The sequence below is a fragment of the Erigeron canadensis genome, chromosome 1, assembly GCF_010389155.1.
Source record: "Erigeron canadensis isolate Cc75 chromosome 1, C_canadensis_v1, whole genome shotgun sequence".
NCBI classification, from domain to species: Eukaryota; Viridiplantae; Streptophyta; class Magnoliopsida; order Asterales; family Asteraceae; genus Erigeron; species Erigeron canadensis.
Window position 1 is genome coordinate 30,944,364 of NC_057761.1, and position 25,248 is coordinate 30,969,611.

At 30.5% G+C, this 25,248-nt stretch overlaps 2 protein-coding genes and 1 non-coding gene across 3 annotated transcripts; 1 reads left to right on the plus strand and 2 right to left on the minus strand.

The window, feature by feature from the left end:
* Positions 1 to 2,741: 2,741 nt before the first annotated feature.
* On the plus strand, positions 2,742 to 4,642 carry LOC122585654 (LOB domain-containing protein 1). Its single transcript, XM_043757783.1, has 2 exons — positions 2,742 to 3,038; positions 4,144 to 4,642. The coding sequence occupies exons 1-2, from the start codon at positions 2,742 to 2,744 to the stop codon at positions 4,486 to 4,488; spliced, it is 642 nt and encodes a 213-aa protein (XP_043613718.1). The 3' UTR covers positions 4,489 to 4,642.
* A 17,181-nt stretch (positions 4,643 to 21,823) lies between these two features.
* TRNAS-UGA lies at positions 21,824 to 21,905 on the minus strand. Its single transcript has one exon. It is a non-coding gene; the product is annotated as a tRNA-Ser (tRNA).
* Positions 21,906 to 22,445: 540 nt separating this feature from the next.
* Positions 22,446 to 24,715, minus strand: LOC122586026 (protein IQ-DOMAIN 3-like). Its single transcript, XM_043758142.1, has 4 exons — positions 24,621 to 24,715; positions 24,117 to 24,530; positions 23,788 to 24,015; positions 22,446 to 23,180 (listed from the first exon to the last, which is right to left on the minus strand). Exons 1-4 carry the CDS (start codon positions 24,705 to 24,707, stop codon positions 22,446 to 22,448), a joined length of 1,464 nt encoding a protein of 487 aa, XP_043614077.1. The 5' UTR covers positions 24,708 to 24,715.
* Between the last annotated feature and the right edge of the window lie 533 nt (positions 24,716 to 25,248).

Sequence of the window (25,248 nt, forward strand, 5' to 3'; positions counted from 1 at the left end):
GAAGGCAAAAACCGAAAAAGTGTAAAGGAAAGCCGTGACCCGCCCAAACCGACCCGTGCCTTCATGGGCCGGGTCACGGTTCACGTTTTCATGCTCTCGCGGGTCGCGGGTCGGACTGGGTTTTCGCGGGTCGGACCGGGTTTCGACCTATGCTCATCCCTAATTAGAAGTGTCAAAAATAATCATATCCAAATAACCCAACGAGAATGGTTTTCAGTCATATGGGCCACCTTGTTCGGGTTTTTGATAGGGTATTCGGGTTAACCTGAACCCAAATGTTTTGTGTAATTTGGTATAAGGGTTAAACACATATTGGGTGACCTAAATAACCCATTCGTATATTATTTGATATTTTTATTATATGTTTAATATTGAGGATATTTTTATTATTAGCCCACAAACTAAAGAAATGTGTTTTGTTGTTAAAGATACAACCTATAACTTTTTACTCTCTTTCTCACACATATATTGTTATGTTTAAATTCTATTTGCTATATCTATATGCATATTTTTTTTTTCTTCTTATTTGTAGGCATGTACCATCTGTAGTATTCATACACACACATACACAGCTATAATTGTCTACGACTTGTATTTACTGGCACTCATTTTTTGTAGATGTCAATTTGAAACAATCAGTCTATCCTCGGGTATAGATAGAGATATATGCATGACTCTCTACATTCAACCTTTTCATACCTACCTTGACAATATCATGTATTGTTATAACTTATGATGACTTCATATAAAATTTTTGGGTTTATTAAGTGGACAAAGTTGGATTTAATAAATCAAGACTTCATTAGTTAATCAGTTATTAGGACAAAGTACTTTTTGTTATTATTATATGAGAAATGTTAAAACATAGCCCCCAGGGCTATAGTTAACTATATTTGTTTATACATGCATGATATTATTGTACTCCGATATTTATGTATATTTTCAAAAGGTGGTTATATGAAATGTACAACACTTTTAACCATGTCATGACAAATAAACTTACTACTAGAAAATTGGGTTTCACCGACGGTCAAATCCGTCGCTAAAGACTATTACCGACGGATTACTAAGGAGAATCATGGGTTGAGTGGCGGAGCCACCTTGGCAATAGAGAGGGCCAAGGCCCACCCTCACAAACGAACTATACTTATGATTCATAGGTAAAAGGTTTATCAAATATTGATTCTCTATATAGTTTGCCCACTCCATCAAAATAGAAAAGAAAAATACCATGACTGAATTGGTCCATCGAAAAAAATTATTTGTCGTTTTTGATAGACTTTTCAATTTTCATATCTTTTTTATTTATTTCAATGATTTAATCTAACTCAACCACTTAGGTAGTTAGGTATATTAGCTTGTACATTGTATTAAGTTTCTTTATTTTTTTTATTTTAGTCTAACAAATGTATACTAATATATTGATATATGTTGTGATTGTGAAATTTTTTGTTTTATGTTTAATATTTGGGTTTAGTATTTATGAAAGTAACTAATTATGGATGGATGTGTATAGTGTGAAAAAATTAGAGTTGTATTCATTGTATGTAATGAACCTTAAAATTTTGTGCATTGTGTGTATCCAGTGCCGACTCAAGAATTTTTGTGGCCTTAAACGGGATCAATTTTGGAGGCCTAGTTTTTTAGCTTACAGAAAAAACGTACTTGCAATATGTGAATCCCACCAATAAAAAAAGTTACAAGTAGTAGCTTATATGGTTGTCACATATACCCGAATACATACAATGCACAAGATTCAAAAATTAGTTACATACGATGAACATAACTTTAATTTTTTCACACTATAAACATTCTTTAATAATTAATTATATTTGTAGATACTAAACCCTTAATTATTTTTTTATTTTGTCTTAGTTTTTTTTGGTTTTTTTGATCATTCAATATGTCTGTGGTTGATTTGATAATTTTTAGTTTTTATTACTCGTTGTTTAGTTTTGGCTCATCCCAGTTATAATTCCTGGCTTCGCCACTGCATGGGTTCAAGTCCAGATGACAAATTTGAGATAATTAACGGATTATTAAGTGGTTGAGATTTACCTGGACACTAGCTTGATTGAGAGATTAGTGAGTATCAAATGGTATATAAGAACAGAGAGTTCTCATCCAATTATTTTTTTTTAGATAATTGTTTATGATGGTGGTGAGGTTACATGTAGTTATTTATTTATTTCAAATTGATTAATAAGCTCTTTTTACTATTATCTAATTAAAATTATATTTAATAGGGGGAAAAAGATTATAGTCATTTTGCACAATCTAACTGATAAATCTATGTAAATTTACTGCCGTATAATTTATCGTGATCAACAAAACCAATTGATACGTACTGTATGCATAAACTGTACGTCAATTTCATTATTCTTTCCTTGCAATTTAATTTTCTTTTCCTTTTTCATCTACAAACCAAAAAACATGAAATTTTATGAAAAGGTGTGAAATGTAACGAGGTTTGACGACCTTAATTTGGTAATTGTTAACGTGGGGACATGTTTGTTGACTTTGAAACCCCGCCGCAACAGGTCACAACAAAAAACGTTTTAAGCAAAATGACGTCACTACAGCATCCAATGAACAATCATTGACGTCATCTTACCCACAATCCACTTTCATTTTCCTCCTATATATATTACACCCTCTCTTTTGCCAAAATTAACAAAGCCACACTTCTATATTTTTTGATATCTTTGACCCTACATTTTTCTCTCTTTAGGAAAATTAACATGGAAAGTTGTCTAAAAACCACCCTCTCTACACCAATGACTATTTCAACACCTACCGAAGAATCCGAAAACTCGAACTCTCATTCGACATTGTCGTCTCAACTTAGTCCCACAAGTGTTTTAGCTCATCAGCCGTCTCACCGAGTGGTGCTTACTCCTTGCGCGGCTTGTAAGATACTGCGACGCAGGTGTATCGAAAAATGCATGTTGGCACCTTATTTTCCTCCAACTGACCCTCACAAGTTCACCATTGCACATAGAGTATTTGGAGCAAGTAACATTATTAAATTGTTGCAGGTACATTTTTTTTCTTTAATATGTTGGTAGTTCATTGTTAGAAAAAAAATTTTCATTAATTAATATAGTATATGCAAGCATAAAAGTGGCTGAAATTTACTAGGGTACTTTTTGTTTCCATTGGTAACTCAATGTGAGCTACATTGAAATGTTCAAGAATCACTTTTAAACGAGTTATTGTTTTTTTTTTTTTTTTTTTTTTTTTTTTTTTTTATGTTTGATTACCCAATCCTAACCTTTCATTTGTTAAATTAAAGGTTTATGGTTATATGGTCATGGAAGTTTTATGTGTTACTTCAAATGTGATGTAATATAATGGCGGGAAATTGGTAGGACCAGAAAGAGGTTTTGGTTCCTTCTGAATTTGAGTTACGTTCTTCAAAAATTAAAAAAACAAAGTATCGAATTTGAAAAACAAAATTAACACTGTCTTTTTTCTCCTCATATACTAATGTTCAAGTTTCGCTGTTATTGTAATAGTTTTTCTTTATGAAGTTTTTGATGTGTTAATTACTTCGCCCACACTTTGAAATCATTAAGTATTTTCTAAAATATTTTAAGGTGGGAATGTGTTTTTTAAAGTAACTCTTATAAATGGCTAGCACGCCCAATTTTGGTGCTCATGCTAGGTTCAATTATTGCCAACGTCCTAAAAATTTTGCATTTACATGTGTAAATGAATATAGCGTTACTAAAGCCCATAAATGGGTTGATAAATAATGGACAATGGCCCATTATTAATTCTGGCGTTCACATTCGTTTTTATGTTGCATTTTCCCGCCAAAAGGCTATCAACATGGGGCCAAATTCTGTTTGATAAATCTCCGACAACTCTTCTTCCACCGAATACGGGTTTTCAAAGATTTACTTTATAAGGGTAAATCGAAGATGAACAAGTTGCTGGTTCAACTAAAGTTTTAAAGTAGCTAAAATGTTAAATCGTTACTTTACGTGTTTGACCCACTAAAGTGTCTATTTAGACTATACTATTACTAAAGTTTGGTTATTCTCATACATTATAAGAAATTAAAGTATATTGATTCTTTTATTCATTTTTTGAATGATGGCGCCAATGTTGACAATGCAAATGTCTTTTTTCATATAGGAACTTCCTGAATCGCATCGATTAGATGCTGTTAGCAGTATGGTGTACGAAGCAAATGCAAGACTTCGAGACCCGGTTTATGGTTGTGCAGGCACAATTTGTCACCTACAAAAGCAAGTAAGTGACCTCCAAGCCGAATTAGCAAAGGCAAAAGCAGAAATGGTCAATTTGCAATGTCGACAATCGAGTGTCTTAGCTCTAATCCGTAAGCAAATGGAACATCAACAGCCACCACTTCTTCCACCAGTCTTATCATCACCACAACAACATCAAAATCTTTATGACAACATAATATTTTTTGATGATAATGCAAATCTTAGCAATCTTGAGTCTATTTGGATATGAACTCAAGAGTTAATGGTATATCGCTCAAAACCCGGCCCGTTTAGAACAGAGAACTGGTATGATCAAGTGGCACAAGACTTTTCCTAACAAATTAAAGATCAAATGTAGTGTATGAAAATTTATTAAACCTAATCAGGATGTATGTTGCTAATAATCCCACAAACGGGAATAAATATATTAAATTATATGATCTTCATAATTTAGTATTAATTAATATCTAATGATATGACTCTAAGATATAAATGTCAATATGATTTATATGTCGTTTTAGAATTTCAACATCATGTCATATGGATTATTATTATTATTTTTGACGGGTGCAATCGAATATCATAATGGAAAATTTAGATTATGTTGTCTTAACCAGATCCAAGCGAGAGTCCAGTCACCCAGTACATATTATAATAAGCTATGATAACAAGGGGTTGAATATTATAAAACAGGTATTAAAGTAAAACAAATAAGACAAGATCTTGACCCTTAGATCATGGTTAAATTGATGCATGAAGATTCACGAAGCAATTGATGCACAATGATTTTCATGATGCACGGTGATTTTCAGTGAATGGAAACCTATTGTGTTATTTGTTTTACTTTAATACTTTTTTAATTTACCTAAAACCATGATAACAATAAATACAATAAAATATAATTTTAATAATTTTAAATACAAAAAACTAAAGACATGCGCTGCTTAAATAAATTTTGCGTATCAATTAAAGATTTTTCATACTTCACATTATAGCTCAGTGGTTGAGCACTAGCTTTATATGCTAGAGGTTTCGAGTTCGAAATATAGGAAAGACATTTGAGCATATTTCATAATAAAGTCTTCTTGTGAAGCAAGTTTGAGTCCTGCAGAGGGGGCACGTATGGTTTTATCCCAATTAAATGTCGTACCTTCAGGCGGTTTAGTTGGAAATTTCTCCTCCTATTAGGTATTGAGGATGATGAAGTTTTCTAGCGCGGACCTGGTTAAAATAACGTAAGGTAGATCATTTGTTGTGAGCAAATGATGCACACCTTTAAAAAAAAAAAATAAAGATCATTAGATCTTGTTTTAGATATTCAGTAAATTCTTTGTTTTCTAAATATAAGTATGTTAACATCAATATATAGATTAAAATAACAATTTTAAGTATATATGTCTTTGACTTGTGCTAAAACAAAAGGGACGCAAAGTAAATGTTTTGAAGTCATTGTTGAACTATAGCTTATATAGATGACCTACCATTACCATTAAGAGTGATATATGATTAAGGGTTGGAAAAACCGAAGTGATAATTCAAAAACCGAGTCAGATCGAAAAATTCAGGTAGAAAGAAAACATTTCAAATCAAACTGATCTAATTAATTTTGGTTTTCTATAAACTGAATTTTTTTTTGTTGGGATAAGTATCTTGTAATGTAACAAACTTTGAACGAATGTCTATAATAGGAAATAACTAAAGTTGTGTGTATTATATGTAAACAACTCGAAAATAATGTTTATTGTATGTAACAAAATGTATTCAACCAATTAAAATCAGACAAGTGGCACTTCTATATTGTTGTCACGTATGTTTTCTTACATACAATAAACATTTTATAAAGTTGTTTACATACAATACACAAAACTTTAGTTATTTCCTACTATAGACATTCGTCCAAAGTTTGTTACATTCCAGGATACTTATCCCTTTTTTGTTTGATATTGCCGAAAAACTAACTGAACCGAACCAAAAACACATATTTTTCAATTTATCGATATATATATATATATATATCATCTTATAATTATATCTATTATTTATGCTTAGTAATTATGATAAGATATTTGGGAAGTTTTTTCATTTTTATCGTATAAAATAAAATCAGTTATATTTATAAATGACAATGTATGACAAGTTCAACTCGCCTTACAAAATATTTTACCAGTTTCAATCTTTAAAAGATAAAATTAATTAAAAAATTATCTTAGATTTTTTTTTTTTTAATCATATTGTGCTTAACATTGAATGTTTTATTGATAACATAATCAATTAAAAGTGTTATAAAAAACAAAATTGAACAAGAAACCAAAACCAATGAACAAAAACAGGATACAAACTTTTCCATTTTGGGCCAAAACAACCTATACTCACCCCTACCTATCATGTGGTTAGATCAATATAGTTAAATTCTTTATTTTTGGTTAGTTTTTGTCAAATTATTGACTTTGTATAACTAATCTACTTGTCATTATATCACAAAGTCTTGACTAAAAATATATGGATAAAATAAAACATCCATTAACACAACTAAACAGCGCGTACAGCAATAATAATGTTATAAAGTTACAAATCCCGCCAAAAGAGAGTATTATAACTGGGTATCTTCTAAATCAATTATGTGGGTTCGGGGGTGAGTTTACTTAAGGTCTTAGGTTCGAGTGTTGGGGTTCTTATCTCAAAAGAATTTTTCATGAGGAGGAGGTTGGAGGTTCAGAAAATCTCTGATTAAAATTGACTCTAACACGTCTAAATTGAAACTCACTTTACAAAAAAACAAAAATCCCTCGAAAAATTAGAGATTGCATACAAATTATATTGTTCACATTTTTTACATGGACGATGTCATATAATAGCAATGTAATTTTTTTTTAAATGTCCATGTAGGTAATTAAATAATTTCTTATATATCAATTTAGATATATTATAACTTTATTTGACTGTATAAAACGTCATAAGTTCATAACTATTTTTGGTATTCGTCATGTTTTGCTTGTCATGTCAATCGGCTATCAAATTATTACTATAATAAATAATGATCAAGTAGATATTTCGAAATATGAAAGTTTTGTTATGACATGATGTCTATTACATTATTATCAGACATAAAATAGAAGTTTTAGTTTAAAAAAATGATACTTAAAAAAGTTAATATTAATAAGAGAAGAGGTAAGGTTGTCAAAATCTCAACTTTCCCCATACATACCATGTGAAAAAGGATATTATGTCTTATGAGTTACTTTTAATAATAATAATAATAATAATAATAACAACACTTAGAAAAATTGATACACAATTAATAGTTTATATAGTTCCGTATACATAATTTTTAAATAATGTGACGGTGAATATTTTAGTATAATTAGATTGACTTGTTTGGCTAATGTTGTCATAACAAGACATCATATAGGTTTAAATGTGCGTAGTGTACACCTATTTGAATTTTTTATAACCGAAGGGTTAAGCCCCAAAAGAACGAGGATCTGAAGCAACGCCTCTGAAGGCGGGGTCTAAAGGGCAGAACTTCCGACTGGGGTCGAGCTTATATTCCATTAAAGTGTTATGGTAAATATGACTTGAAAAATTAATTCTTGAAACCTTATGGGTGTTTTTTTTTTAACTTGGAAAACCCTAAAAATAACTGCCTAAAAAGGCAATTAATAAGCCCACACTTCATACTCTCAACATATTATTTTGCTGGTCATTATTCTTCTTATGGTTCTCTGTCTCAATATACACACATATTAAAAACATTTTCAATCTTTTATTGAACCCGATTGAATATTTGAGGTGAACAATCAAATATATTAAATCTGAAGGTAATTACACATTTTTAGAGGTTTATTATTATTCGGTTATTTGTTCGTTTTTTTGCATATCACCAACATCTGACAGGTTGGCAAGTGCCTTATATTTTGATTTTATGAATGAGATATTATGAGTCGAATAGGGTTAACATGTTTGTAGTTTGTAATGAATGAATATATAAAAGATTGTGAGTTTAGAATGTTCAAATGGAAAAAGATAATGAGTTCAGGATAAATACTATTATGTTGACGTTTAAGGGGGAAAAACGTACGAAATTCCCCTATAAAATATGTTTTCAATTGTCTTGGAAATGATCCAACAAGTCGGGGAGCAAGTGAAATCCCGGGCCATATGGCCATTGCTATGAGCCTATGACTTTCAGTAAGAAATATATATATATATATATATATTAAAAAGATAAAATGAGAACCATACATTTGTCAAGAACTATGAGAATTTTTATTTAAAAGGGTAGATTTGTATTTTATAAAATTTTTGTTTTAATTAATAAAAATTTAAAACTAAATAGACCATAAATGTCTCATGCGGTTAGTTATCAACATTTAAGTGACCATTTTCTCTTTTTATGGTACGTATGATATGAGCATCATCAAAATTTATTTAATTTATATATTAGCATCATGATTTAGTTATGGACACATTTCCTTTAATAGCCGAAACCAACTTTTTTTTTAAAAAAGTTTATTATGTGAATAGTCTATAGCATTTTATTATATTTTTACAATTCATATATTAACAAGTTAAATGAAATCACATACCCACATATTGTTAAAACATGTGTACTAATTAAAAAGTTTAAATTTTTTAAAATTATTATACATGTGTAATAGTTAAAACATGTGTACTATATAGTTAAGAAAAAGTTTATAGTTAAAATTATTGTACACTTGTGAATATGATCATTCACATGTGTACTATACATGTGTACCAGTTAAAACACATGTATCTGTAAAGCTATTGTAAATTTGTGAATAACATCATTCACATATGTACCTCTTAAAAAGTTTATAGCTTTTAAAATTATTATACATATGTATTAATTAAAACATGTGTACCAAATAAAAAGTTTATAGTTAAAATTTTTATGCACACGTGAATAAGATCATTTACATTTTTATAAGAAATTTATTTTATAGCTTTCATAATTGTAATTATTAAAAAAAGTTTAATCACAAAATCTTATATATATATATTAGTAACATATCAATGTACCATTAAATTTAAAAAGAAACAAGGAAGGCCATGACCTTGCGTTTTTATCAATTGTTTTTGAACTTCGCGTGAAACTTTCAAATATTTAAATCCGTGATACATGAACGTACATTTCGGCTTAATTTACTTTTACGAATATCTCTTTTATGCACTTTCAGTAATTATATTCATTAAATAAATTTATTTATTTATAAAAATGCCATTGTTTTTTATTAACCCTTGATCATTTTAATCTAATGGTCATAACGAGTTCTCACAGTTCTCGACAATTTATTAGTTCTTACAATAACTCAACTCTCTCTCTCTCTCTCTCTCTATATATATATATATATATATAGGGAAAAGTGAGTATGGGGTTGTCCCCCATCTAAACTTAGATGGGGAACCCTTCACACACAAATATTTTAATAATATTTGTATTTTAAACAAATAATGGGGCCCTCATGATATTTATGGATTAAAAAACCAAATTGTGAGGGGTTCCCCATCTAAGCTTAGATAAGGGACAACCCCATACTCACTTCCCCCACATATATATATATATATATATTTAGAATTGCATATATCCTCAAATACACCACTTAAATTAAAAAAACAATATAAATCTAACGCTTATTTTGAGATACATAAGATAATGTATACTTTTTAATCTGCTATATATTAGTAATGCTTAACAATATAATTTAACTTTGCTCATATGGTTTATAAAGTTAATGGGTATATTATTTTATTTTGTTTGAAAATGTTTATTTTTCAATACGTAGTTATATATTATAAAATTGAGTCATCATACTTTAATTTTTGAAGTCTCATGATATATATAGATAAACTTTTGTTGATAAGGCTTTGTCCTTGAAAGGACCCACCTACGTTCGAATCCACTTTTCAAACTTATAGGGTGGATTAATTGAAACTTTTTGAAATTTGGTTTATTGAGATTTGAAGAATGTGTCATATATAATTTTTTCATAAGCTCGGGCATTATTTTTGTCATTGAGATTTTGAAGGTTTACATATTACAATTATATATTTATTGTATTATATAATAAATAAGAAGGGTATACTTGGGACCTTCTTTTATATATATATATATATATATATATATATTGGTAGATAGTAGTTTAGAGAGAAAAGAATAATAAGTAAATAAAGCTCAATGTTATCTTCCACGTGTTTTGGGAACTAATACCTCGACGGTGTAAGGGGAATGTTAAGACGTAGACAACCTTACCCCTACCACGACGGTGTAGAGAGGCTGTTTCCAGGTTCTATTTAAAGATGAAAAAGGGACCTCCGACCTTGCAAGAGATAAGGATAGAACCCATGACCTCTGTCTCCAGAGACAAGGGTGCTAACCACTTGATCCAAACAGAAAAGAATATATATCCTTCTAATAAATAGTCTAATAATTATCTTAATAACCTTAAACATGATATTTAAAATACTTTTATTCCCTCTCTTAATTTTATCCATTGATTCATATATACAAATGTCATGATCATTTTATTAGGAGGATAATTGGGTTAGTTTTGTTTTAAGAGTAACATATTTCACTGGTCATTATATAATAACAAGTTTTCTTTTTTACTGACAAATAATAACAGATTTAACTTATTAGTTATTATGTTTAGTCCAAACATGTATAAACAAAGGCGTCGACAGCCGACACTCTATAATTTGCACGAACCAGCACTTTTTAATACATTAATTTAATAATTTACATTTTAAAAGAATCTTTATTCATTCATAAATATAAATAAATCTATAAAGTAATCTAAAAGTTTCTCCTTTTTAGTCTAATGTTTGCACTTACAAGTAGTAGTAAACGTTTATATGTAATCCAACGAATTCGGGTTTTTGATATTATACTCGGGTGTTGTTTGGTAAATTATGTGTTAAAAATTGCTTTTGAAATTTACTTATGCACATAATGAAATAAAATACCCAACACTAAATAAGGCACCAATGATGTTTAACCTAGTGATTAGAGGCACTCCCGGTTTTACCTACGATTTTGAATTCGATCTTTAGGGATGACCCCCTAAGTCGATCTTTAGGGATGACAAACCTTAGGTTTTCCATCTGAATACTTGTAACGACCCTTAGTCAGTATCTCGTTGTTTAGGATACTTGCAATACTTCATCATTATACAGTGAAGTTTCTTTAATGTCGTACCGACTATATGTTCGGAAAAAAAACACACTAAATAAAGCACTCAAAGTATATTCGTATAAATACAACTTTCGGAACTTCCATACAAATTCTCATTTACGATTGGCAATCCCCTAGCCAAACATATATAAGAAGTATTGAAGTTACGGACAGGCTGGTCAGGGTCGTCTTTAAAAGTTTCAAGTGGCATGGTCGCATAAGGCGTCTACAATTATGGGCTCCCAAGAACGATTGACAAACTTTGTAAATTAACTCACAAAAAACCAACTACTCTAAAAAGGAAGAATAACGTTCAAATTGAAAAATAGCCATTAAAAATTTCATGTAACTTAATTGGTATCGATACTCAAAACTTTGACCTTGACAAATTTGCATCTAGCTTCAAATCTTACTTCTGACATTTATAATAATAGATTAATATAAGTTTTTTCTGAAAATATAAAGTTATATCTTAGATATATGTGTATATTGTAGAAAAATGAATAGAATATTTTACACCAAATATTTTGTATAAAATGGGGCAAAGAATTGAATTAAATTGAACTAGGGTTATACCCGACCGTTGGTCGAGAACAACGATTAGACATAAACTTAAATGCGGGTCATTCATTTTAACATATCAATTGTTACCATTAGAAAAAAAACCATATCCTTACACAATACGTAAATCTTTAAATACAAGACTTTGATGACGAAGTAAAAAAGAATAAAGTATCTTTAAAGATAAAAATTAGAAGCTTAAAATGTTCATGGTGAAAACAAAAAATACCAAAACAAAATATCATGAATTATCAAACATAAAACTTTAATGGTAAAAATAAAAAGTTTCAAAAGATTTAATAGTTAAAGTGTGAGACACTAAAACGTTATCACCCTAAAAATAATAATATAAAACCCATGAAAGCAAGTTGATATTTACACAACACGCTAACAAAAAAAAAATAATAATAATAACCTAAGCAGGCAGGCAGACTGCTGAGCCAGCTACCTGCCTGGATGTTTCACTGTTCACGTGAAAAGAATTTAGAAGCTTAAAACGTTCATGATGCAAACAAAAAAGACTAAAGCGCAATACCATGAATTATCAAACATTAAACTTTTAATGGTAAAAATAAAAAGTTTCAAAAGATTTAATAGTTAAAGTGTGAGACACTAAAACGCTATCAACTTAAAAATAAAATTATAAAACCCAAGAAAGCAAGTTGATATCTACACAACACTAACAAAAAACGAAAAAAAAAAAAACTAAACAGGTAAGCAGGCTGCTAGCTACCTGTCTGGATGCTTCACTGTTCACGCGAAAAGAATTTAAATAAGTTATAATATCAAACATAAAACTTTTAATGGTAAAAATAAAAAGTTTCAAAAGATTTATTAGTTAAAATGTGAGACACTAAAACGTTATCAACTTACAAATAATAATATAAAACCCAAGAAAGCAAGTTAATATCTCCAAAAAGCACTAACGAAAAACGGAAAAAAAAAAACTAACCAAGTAGGCAGGCTGCTGAGCTAACTACCTACCTAGATGCTTTATTATTCATGTGAAAAGAATTTAAATAAGTTATAACGTGGAAACATATTTTATAGATTTGATTCTTAACCTAACGGAATGGGACCCAACAGGTTACACAAACGGAAACCGTGTTTTTGTAACATGCATATGTCCCTCTTTGTCCTTTCTGTAGATGATAAAGAAATATATTGATACTTCAATGAAAATCTTGAAGTGAAAAAAGAAATAAAAAGAAAAACAAGGTTTGAATCAAATGTAAAAAAACTCGTGCTTTTGATAAGGTTAAGTGTACCATCCTTATTTTCTTCTGTAAGTTGGAGGATTTTTTACTAAAAGGTAAGCTTGTGCTTGTCTACATCTATACACTTTTTAAAACGGTATTTTTTGGTTTAAAACGAAAATCCTTGAGAAATCCTTAAGTATTTGGTAGTATTATGTAAAACAGTTATCAAGTCAAAGTTTTTTAAAGATAAACTCGTTTTCGAGTTAATTGTTGGTAAGATTTAGTAAGCACAGTTGTACGTGCAAGCAAAAGTAAAACAGTTTGCTTTGTATCGAACATAAGTGCAATGTATGTGGTGGTAATTTTGTTTTTTCTTTATATTCTATACATATATATAAACGAGATACGTTACCCGGGCGTTGCCCCGAGAGACATTATATTTATTGTGTTCCGTACTATGTAAAAATTATTACATGATTTTAGAAACATTATATAGCTTAAAACCTGAGTTGATATTGATTTTTTAATGAGTAAGCAATTATAAATTAGAAAAAATCGACAGTAAAATTTTATTGCAGATTAATATATTATATAAATTCTAAAAGATAATAAGTATCAAAGTAGAATCTTTAAAATAAAAATACAAACATAATTAAAGCTAACTTCTCAAATCATTGAAAATAAAAAGTGAAACAAAAATAATCCATAATAATAAAACATCAACCGAAATAGCATTGAAACTAATAAGTATTGCAAAAAAAAATTTCGGAGATGGTTAGGTGTATATATTTAAAACATGCACCCTACTGTTATTTGTATATATACTATGTAATAATTCACTTGTAATAAGATGAGATAATATTAAAAATGTTACAAACTTAAAAAATAATAATATGCAATTAAAATAAGTGATCTTTGTAAACAAATTAGAAGCAATTTAAAAGATCAAAACATATTTTGTCAAGCCCAAAATTAAGAATATAAGATGGGTCCAAAATAAAATGAAGTTAGCCCATTAAAAAAATGGAAATGGGCCCAAAGAAATAAAATGGTCTGTTACTATTCTTTACACGTATTTCCATACCTTTGTTTTTAATATATATATTAATAGTGTTGCTTGATTTCCGTGCTCCCATCCTTTTCAGCAAATATAGTATTTATTGTTAAATTTGTTGCAACAATAGTCCTCAACGTTAAAAAATGTTCAAAAACTCTAACAAGAACTAACGGTCATTAAGTTATGTTTGGGTGTTTAACGGAGGTAACAATATATCAACTACAAATCAGATTCTTTTCATTAACGGGGAGTTACATCTTTTTCTCTAACGAGTGTTAATGATCATTAAATGTTATTTTAGTGTCTCACAAGTGTTACAAAAGCTGCTGTAAATCAGATCCATTTTTCTCTATTGATCGTTGGAGTATATAGTATTTGTATTAAGTTAATATTGTCGATCGATCGCTCCATTTAACAAAAGAAACGTGAGTTTGTTTTTTTGTTCTACATTTTTATTTTTACCTTATACTTTTAACTAATTTTTATCTTTTCACAATTTATTGTACAAAGTAAAAATGATATTCACATTCATTTGTCTTTTGCTTACTACAAATTCTACAATGATTTATATGGTACTTTTCATTTCTTTTTGTACTTCACATATAATAGTATAATTTTAGTCCGTTCTCATTCCCCCCCCCCCCCCCCCGTTTTGTCACATTTTTATCTGATTAATCATATAGTTTCTACATGATTTCAATTTTTCGACTTCAACTATTCATAATATTTGTACATGACATTTAATTATAAGACACACATTTGAATAAACAACAAACGAATCTCCTGCTTGTATAAAGGTAACGCTAGCAATGTTATGTCTCCCGGGACAACGTCTGGGTAACATAACTAGTATATATAAATATCGTTGCTCGATTTCCGTGTGCCTCACTTTTCTAGCAAATATTCTCCGTATCGTTAAATTTGTTGCAATAATAGTCCTTCACATTATTTCTTTTTGTAACACCCCAAGATTTTTAAGATAAATAAATTAAACATTTTTTGTAGTTTTGACATTGAAATAATTTCTTAGTATTTTATTTTTGGATATGGGGTTAATTTAGTTGAAAGTTTAGCGGATAACGAGTATTATACCCACTAAATTGTGAAAGAGGCGTGGCATCTCAATAGAATGCCAACCATCTCCTTTCTTTCTTTCTTTTGTGACTCATCTTCTTCATCTTTCATAAACTTCTATTGTTCTCAATTCCATAATCTTCTTTCAATTTTCTAGTTTTCATTCCACCAATTTAATAATTCCTTGATAATAATAAGAATAATAATCTTCCACCATTCTAGAATTTTAAAGTGAGGGTTTGAGGTGGGTGTGTGGAGGCCAAATTTCAAGAAGGAAAAAGGAAAAGAAGAATGTGTGATTTAAATCCTTGAGTTTGCTCTTGAATCCTTAAGGTAAAATCTTACCCTAAATTAGTTTTGATTTTAGTTCAAGAATTAGGATTCATGTAATCACCTAATTTGGGGATTTTTGGGTTGGAAGATAATTTTGTAACTATTTCCCTAAATTCTAAATTACATCTTAATATATGAACATAATGTTGCATGAATATGTTGATTTGAGTTTGTCAGTGACCATTATGGCCAAAATGAGAATTTGGGGACTATAATATAAAATGGCCATATGGTGATGACAAAAGAGATTTTAGCAAAATGATAGATAGTTGAGATTGATGATTTTGAAAGATTGAATTTTGTTAAATGAGACTTGGAATTGAGCCAACTCAAAGAGAATGAGTTTGGGAGAAAAGAAATGCTAGTGAATTGATAGTATGGTTAAGTGAGTTAGCCAAGTTTGTGAATAAAGTCTTATATGCATATTGTGTTGATTTGTTAGGTTGAAAGATTTGCACTTGTTGTGGCAATCTTGATTGTTGTTAGTCACGGAGGAGGTGAGTAAATTTGCATACTCTTATATGTGCGCTGGGTAGATTACCATATGATGGTGGATTCCGTGTATGGTAATCGATTTGGCGTTAGGGCCTAATTTTGAGGTCGGGGCCTAAGAACCCCATAGTTGTATTGAGAAGAGGCCTAAGAATCTCATAGTTGTATTGAGATGAGGCCTAAGAACCTCTTTGATTATTGTTTAGCGTACATGGATCTATGTATGTGTTTATTAGCGCAAAAGTGAGTATGCAAGTGATGATATACCATTGACTACATGCGATAGCCTTTTGTGTTTTTGCCCTCCTTCGTATATATATATATTTGTATGCAAGTTTATTCACTAAGCATTCACTTACTTTTTAGTTGTTTACCTTTTATAGGTGGTTCCGGAAGAAGGAACTAATGATTAGTTGATTGAAGTATTGGACTTGAAGTTGCTAGTAGGTTGAAGATATTATGACCATTTGCGGAAGATTGTATTTTGGTAGAAACCTAGTCGTCCCACCTCGTCATGGCTCTTGATACATTTGTTTTGTTGGTAAAGTTGTCCTTGGTTCTTTTGGTCAATCTTGGTAAAGTTTTGTTTGGTACCTTTCTGCAAGTTCAAAGTATGTATGGTCTTATGGTTATAAACATATTGTGTTGACTCAAAAAGCGTCAAAATAGGGTAAATGACCCATTTGGGTGTGTACGTGTAAGTTTGTTCAAATGGATGTTATAACTATGTTGTAATTGTGTCAAATTTATGTTTGAACTCAATAATGTTGTGATATGAAGCTTGGATTTGAGTTTGGAAAAGTTACAAGTTGAGTTAAGTGTCAAAATTGAGTTTAATTTTGCTAGGTATAAAAATGCGGCCCATTTCTGGAAGTTTGAAGTTTGGGAAGCTACTAAGAAAAAAATGTGGCGCATGTTTTCAAACATGCGGCACATATTTCATGACTGATCAAAAATGCGGCGCAGGTATAAAAACATGCGACGAATCTTTCAAAAAAAAAATCCTTAGTTTTCTTAAATCGGGTCGTGTTGTTTCACTTTTCCAACAAAATCAATCCTTGTTGGTAACTTTCTTTGCAATTATAGTCCTTAACGTTATTAATTTCTAGAAAAATCTAACAAGTACTAATGGCCGTTAAGTTCGGTTTGAATGTTTAATGGAAGTAATAATAACGGCTACAAATCAGGTCCTTTTCCCTGACAAAGAGTTAGTTCATTTTCTCTAACGGGTGTTGGTGATCGTTAGATGCTATTTTAGTGTGTAACGAGAGTTACAAAAGCTGTTGCAAATCAAGTCCATTTTCCTATAGGGCGTTGGAGTATATAGTTTTTGTGTCAAATTGATATTGTCAATCGGTCGCCTAATTTAACAAAAAACCTGAGTTTTTTTTTGTTTTACGCTTTTAATTTTTGCATTATATTTTTAACTAAATTTTGACTTCTTATAATTTATTGTACAAATTTAATATGATATCCTCGTTTATTTGTGTTTTAAATTCTACAATGATTTACATGGTACTTCCCATTTCTTTTTGTATTTCACATATAATAGTATAATTTTAGTGCGTTTTCATTATTTTCTCCCGTTTTGTCACACTTTTTTCGATTAATCATATTGTTGCTACATGATTAACATTCCTTTTTTTATTCTTTCAACTATTCATCAAAGAATTGATCATGTAAATGACAAGATATTTACACGACATTTTATTTTCAGACACACGTTTAAATAAAAAACAAACGAATGTATATCCCGCTTGTATAAATTTTCTGAAAGCAATATTATGTCTCTTGGGGCAACGCCTGGGTACATAACTAGTTATTATTATACACCGTAAGATAATAATCAAAATAAATAGTACGTATGTCTCTACTACCCCACCGCTGGAATAGTGCACCTAGACATCCACGTTATACCAGGCTGATCGACATTCTAATTTTCTTTGTGTATTGGACTATATATATATGACTCGAACGAATTATGTTTACTTTCTATTGGATATTTGTTCTTTATCTAATGCACTCATTGTTGTTGACTTTGGTCTCTTTTACAAAGGAACTTTTTCTGGACTTCATATCACCCAACTAGTTAATTTGGTATGAAAAGAGGAAGTCATGTTGGCAATATTGGTTGTGGGTGTGCCCATCCAACATCTTTCACAAAAGCAAGATCAATTATTGTTATGTATTTATAAAAATTTAATCTTTCTATCGAATAGATATAGCTTGGCTAATAATAATAATCATATATTATAAAACTAGATACACATTTTTTTGAAGGTTATATAAAAATTTAATCTTTCTATATATCGAATAGATTTTTGCTTAAGTTACTAAAAGAAAACAAGCACATAAGTTAATTTATTTTTTTATACAGCAAATATTTTACTATACCACTAAAGTATTTATATCACTAGTTCACAAATTTAATTATGTCATTTTATATGTAGGTGAAACAAGATTTTATTGTGTTTTATGGTAACAATGTTACCAGTTGAAGTTTGATATTATAAGACATCAAAATTGTATAAAGATAAACGTAGACAAAGTGAATTAAAAAAAAATAAAATTTAATACTTGTCATAATAACTTTGAAAAACTTTACATTTAGTTTCAAATTCAAAGATTTATTATTTTTATTTCATAGTCAATAAAGAGATTATTCATATACCAAAAAATTTAATGGCAAATATCATATATGCCCTTCCTAAACCCTCTAAATATCATATATACCCAATTTAATATAGAGATTACTAAACTTAATATAGAGATTACTAAGATACAAAGTTTTATTGCAATGTGCAAATTTTAGTAGAAACAAGTCATGCACATCCTCAACTATCATAATCAATCATACATGTATTGCATTCACATTTTCATTAAAGTTGCTAATTTTGGCAAAAAAGCATGAACCCAACAATTTCATCCAAATTACTACGTATTATAATAATGTGAACATTCTCCTAATATGACAAAACACATGTATACCCCAATTGTCTCTTGCTATATTGAAGCCATTAAACTTCCCACTTATGAGTTTTAGTCAACAAATCAAATACCATTAATCCCAAATCGTTATGGTACATAATGGGAACATTATGAAAAGTGGAAGAAAATTTATTGGACCAAAATATGTAACTAATCAGGCAAATCTATTTGGCTTGTAGTCTGGCTAGTTGTTGCGCAGTCTTTGCTCATTGACATTTGTTCTTGTTTTCTTACTCCAATTTCAAGACATTATTCTATTTAGAAGTTTATACTTGTAATCAAAGCTCCTTATATTTGGTCTTTTTGTGATCAGAAATTTAAAGTGAAAGTTGTTAGCAAAAATTGTCGATCATTTTCCTTACAATAATACAAGTGTCATGTTGGCATAAACAATTTTTGCGCAAGAGAAATCTTGTCAAAAATGGAACCGACTGATTAAGTTGTTGGTGATGTGCAAATGTTCAATCTTTCACATTTGTCCATCAAGATGTATCCGGTATAGAAGAACACAAAAGTCTAATCAACATTGTTTAAGTTGAAAACTTTGGGATTTTGTGGAGGGATGATTAACTAATAAAGGTCTGGGGGAGGAAATAACCTTACAATACGCTTTGATATACTTTTTCCGTCACATTTTGATTGATCAAATTTGACTTGTTAAGTCTTCTGTCTTCAATCTTGATCGTAAATATTTTTGTTGTATTTTATAATACTTGATATAAAATATATGTATGTTTTGAGTCTAAATATACTTTTGATTGATATATATATATATATATATATATTTCATTAACTAATAGATAACACAAAAAATGATATTTATAGTCAAAGTTTAAAAAAAGACAAAATAAAAATAAGACATTTAAAATGAGACAATCTAGTGTAGCAGCGTCTGAGCTCGACCCAATTATCTATACTATATTATAAAGCAAATCTCTCATGTTTACATTTTATGTTTCAATATTTATTTTCCCAAAATGTCCATATATTAATTTTATATTTACCTAACACCCTTTCTCTCTCATCAAATCTTAACTAATCATTTTTTTTCTCTCTCATCCATAAATCATTTATTTCTCCAATTTATTCAAAATCTTTTATCTCAAAAATCGTATGTCGATAAATTATAAAAATTATATGGGTGATCTTGAAATTTTATGCTCTTTCATTAGAGATGTCATTCGATATACTTTCGGCGAATTTTTAAATCCAAAGACGGAGCCCGTACGGTTAAGACATTTGACTATCACACTTTATGACCTATCACTTCTACCATCTCACCGCCGCAACGGGAGAGTACTATTGGGTTATATAACTATTATCAAATCAAATCACAAAGCACGCAACGGAAGATAAATCTATGTAGTTAATTAATTAACCAAGATAGAAAACGTGTACCTTAAATTTGAGAGAATAAAGCAAGAAACCTTTATAATAAGGTTTAAATTAAACCTCTATACGATTGCACACACAACGTTGGAATGTATGTATGTTAGTACTTGATCACGAACCAAACAACCATTTGTTTATTATATCCTTAATATGAGATCCTTTTGACCGAAATTATTTGATGCCATCAAATAAAACCAAATCATAATTAATACTAGTGCATTAATTATACATGTGATTCATATCTTTGTATCGAACGACACAAAGCAAATAAATCTTAGAAAGGTTTTTGGTCGAACACACTAAAGAGAAAAGAGGATTTAATTCTGGTGGGAAGGAATTGGAAAACTCTTGAATTAAGCCTTCTAAGGAATAATTAGGGTTTAATTTATTGGGTGATCAAGCTAAATCAAGACTTAAAAGGCCCCTCAAAAACCAGCCTCTTTTATGGATTTAGAGCCCAACTCTAATTTTCATATTTCACATTTTAAACCTCCTCTGAATTAATTTAAATACAATTAACTCTTTAACTTATTTAAATTAATTATTTCGTGATCTAATTAATTAATAAATTACATTTAATATATTAATTAATTATAGTTACATTCATGTTGAGGTGTGATCCCGTAGGCTTAAATACTTTTCAGACATACGTTTATTTTACGTGATCATATTCCAACAAGTACTTACTCTCGTATATATAGATGGGCTTAAGGTTTTTAGATTCATGTTTGATAAACTGATAAACATAATAACCAACGATGTTTTCAACTATCTAACAGTAGCTTCGATGTTCACTTGATGGGTTACTCGACCCGGATCATTTCCACTCCTTTGATTTACGGTACATTTATCAGCAAAAGGTTCGATGACCTGCGGCTGCCCTTGTGTCTTATGACATCATACACATCTTTCTATTTCGTTTTCTTAATCAAATTAAGGATAAGACAACAACTATATAAGTTGATGAAGATGACGATGATATTAGATAAAAGCAATGCCGATCTCATTGGAGTATTGGACGTACGTTATTTGTTATCACATGATATAGTTATCTCGCGTATATGTGCATCACTTAATTCATATATGATCATAACGATTAAAAAGTAATGAAATCACTGTAGAGTTTTTAAATCGAAGGTTGCAAGTTACAACTATAGAAGAGAGAGACGCTAAAGTTTAAAAAAATATACAGTATCTGATAATATAAAAAGTTTCATCTCCTTTTACAAATGACTTAATATTATTGGGTTAATTTATATACATAAAAGATTTATATTTTGATAAAATTTAATATGATCGTCGACAGCAGGGTTCGAACCTGCGCGGGCAGAGCCCAACAGATTTCAAGTCTGTCTCCTTAACCACTCGGACATATCGACTTTTGTGTTACTTATTTATGTTTTTCCATTTAAATTGCTGAAAATATTATCAAGTTTACATCCATATATTAACATCGCAAATAAAATGATCATGTCGAAAACTATCAAATTACATGCTAATTAATATGTGATTAAAAATTTCATTCAACAAACATATATTTAGTTTCAAGATTTTGTTCTATTTTATATGTGAATTAAAAGGTAAACGAAGATATCAAATCATTTGTGTTTAACACGCTTAATGTGACTAAACATGTAACTTTATAGTCTACTATTATGTATATTTTTTTTATTTGAATCAAACTTATATCGGGCAAATATGTAAGTACTAACTAATTGATTAGTTAGTTTACAGTTAACTTTACATAAGTAACAGAACAACCCAAACCATTAATTGAGTTAAAAAAATAATGAATACATATATCATACAAACTATGTATTACACAATTCTTATATACATTGGATACGTGTAAATTCTAATCTCATATTGCTTGAAAAACCGAGCAATTAAACAAGTCGTAAATGACACTTTGGACATCCTTAACGAAAACCAGAACCCCCCTTATTCGACCCAGATAACCTACGAGCAGCTGCAGTACCAGCTGCTGCACCTGATAAAGACAGGCGTTTTTTAGCCGGCCCAGTAGTAGATTTCTTTTCTGTGGTCCCTTTCTTAGCTGACCCTAAAGGGCTAGGACTAGGACTACGACTTGGGCTTTGGGTTGGCGTTGGTATCATGGACTTGGTTTTAGTCGACTTAGGTGAAGAAACACGTGGTGAAGAAACACGAGGTGATGACACACGAGGTGAAGATACTTCACGAAATGAAGAACTTGAAGAAATGCTATGCCTCCGGTTTCTTGGGGATGGTGTATGGTCATTTATGCTTCGCGGGCTAGCTGGTGTTGGTCTTCTATTGGATACAGATGGTGATCGTGGTGATGACATAGAGGGTGACCGGTCTAGTCTCTTGCTTATGTCACCAACAGATGATGAACGGGTCAGTTTGACTGGCTGTTGTTCGTTGTCATTTGGCGTTTGGGATTCCCATGGTCGGGCTGCCATCCATCGGTCTAACCAACTCCAACCCCAATGTGGATTATTTGGATCCATGAAAGTTGGATTTGCAGACTTTGATTGGTTCCTCCACATTTGTTGTTGAGTTTGTGCATAAGCTAGAGCCCGTTCTCTTCGTGCAGTAGCCTCTTCTTTGTTTTGTATGCTTGCTTCTATTTGCTCTTTTGATCTTCGAGTATTATCCCATTCATTACCCAACTGATTAAACATTTGAGCCCAAATTATGATCATTCAACAAAAGCAGCACATTTTCTAAATTATACATTATCCTATAAGCATTATGCCTATGACATTTGACCACAAAAACCTCAATAGTTATAACAGATTTCCTTGGGTATAAGTTGTTTGTCTAGGTTGGACGGTTCAAAACATTGTTCTATCAAAAACAGATTCAAACTTGAGCTAGCAAAATGGGTGGGTTGGGTAAGACAAAACATATGATTTATGCGACGAATCAGTTTTACCCAAAATACCTTTTATCCAAGTGATTTAAAAGCTTCTGTAAAAAAATGCCAGTCACATATGATTACAAAAGCATACTATTTCAATACTCAAACACTTGCAAATAAAATGATTTGGGAGATTTCCTGCAGTAAAATTACACTTTTGGCGACATTTAATATGTTTTTATTCAAGCTATTTTTGGATTATACCCTTTTGACCAGTTGGATATTTGAAACCCAGATCCACCCATTTAAACATGCCGAACTGGCACCTATAAATCAAACTAACTAACCACGACCATCAAAAAGCAAACTAAAATTCCATTGTCTTCAAGATTTTTTGGTAAGGTGTGAAAACTTACATAGGATTTCATGTGAGCAAGCTCTCTCTCACGTTTCTGCATAAGCTGTCGTTGTAAAGCCTGGTTCTCTTCCGACATTCGAATCCTTCTGGCTCGAACCTGAGACTGTACACGGGCCAGAGTCTGCATACATCTTAAGGTTGTTACAGCTTGCCGTTTGACCGACTGGCTTTGAACCAGCACTTTTAACCTCACAAACCCTTTCAAAGCCCGTAACTTTCTTCTTGCCTTCAAGTAACAAAAAACCAACAACCATATGCCTTATATTAGCATATTTACAATGAGACAAACAACATGTTTCAAGAAAGGTTCACATAAAGAACATCTACCAAATAACGACGAAAAGCTGTCTGAATCTTAATTGCAGCCACTTCTTCCTTGGATTTACCCAAGAAACGTCGCAAAGCTGCTGCTGCTACTGCAGCCCGTGCAGTAGCATATGCCATTTTAGAGCCACCTTTCTTCTGCTCATTCTCTTGTTTTACGGGTTTCTTTTTCTCAACTTCTTTTATAGGCTTATTCGGCTCATTCTGTTCTTCTATGGGCTTGCTTGGCTCATTCTCCGGCTCTTTTTGTTTACTTGTTTCTGCCTCTTGTCCTGCAAACTTCAAGTCATCTTCCCGTTCAGGTGGAGGAGAATGAAGTGCAGGGGTCGCAAATGCAGTTTCAGATTGAGACGGTTCTGATTCAACATTTTTTTGTTTTCCAAACCATGTTTTCTTTGAAGCAGTTTTTAGGGGTTTCTATGATATCAAATCACAACAACAAAAAATATGTTATCTCATTTTATGCATATACATATCAGAGTATTTTTATTTCATATAACAATGCACCTTTTCTTTCTTATCTTTGGAATCATTATTGCTAGATGATACAAAAGCTTTCTTCCATGCAGAAATCCAACCCCCTTTCTTTCCCATTACCTTATCAAATCATCTGTACATTAAATGATCACGATAACGACGATAAAACATATATTTTAATCTATATACAACAAGTAACAAACAGACATATATAAATGTTGATAAATGTTGAAACACCTGCAACAAAAGAAAAAATCTTGCAATCTTTTAACAATATCTATTTTTGAAAGTAATACAAAAAAAATTGGCCTTCTGCTGCAACAAATATTAGAGGTAGAGAAAGATATCATTTAGAGAAGTTTTCTCTATTTTGGGTAAAGGACAGTTAAAGGATCATATTAACATTTTTTGCATTGGGGTTTATTTTTATTTTTTCGCTCTACAAAAAAGAACTAAAACTGTCATTGTTTAGTAACCAATATATCTTTGTTCACACAGTTTTTTTTTTTTTTTTTTCTGTATTTTTGTTACAAAAACTTGACACGCAACGGATTCATTAGCCTGATGCCACTGATTCATTAGATGACTTACATGATCCTCACACGACATTTTTACAAATTATAACCGCATGCGAAAGACATATGTACGTATGATGTCC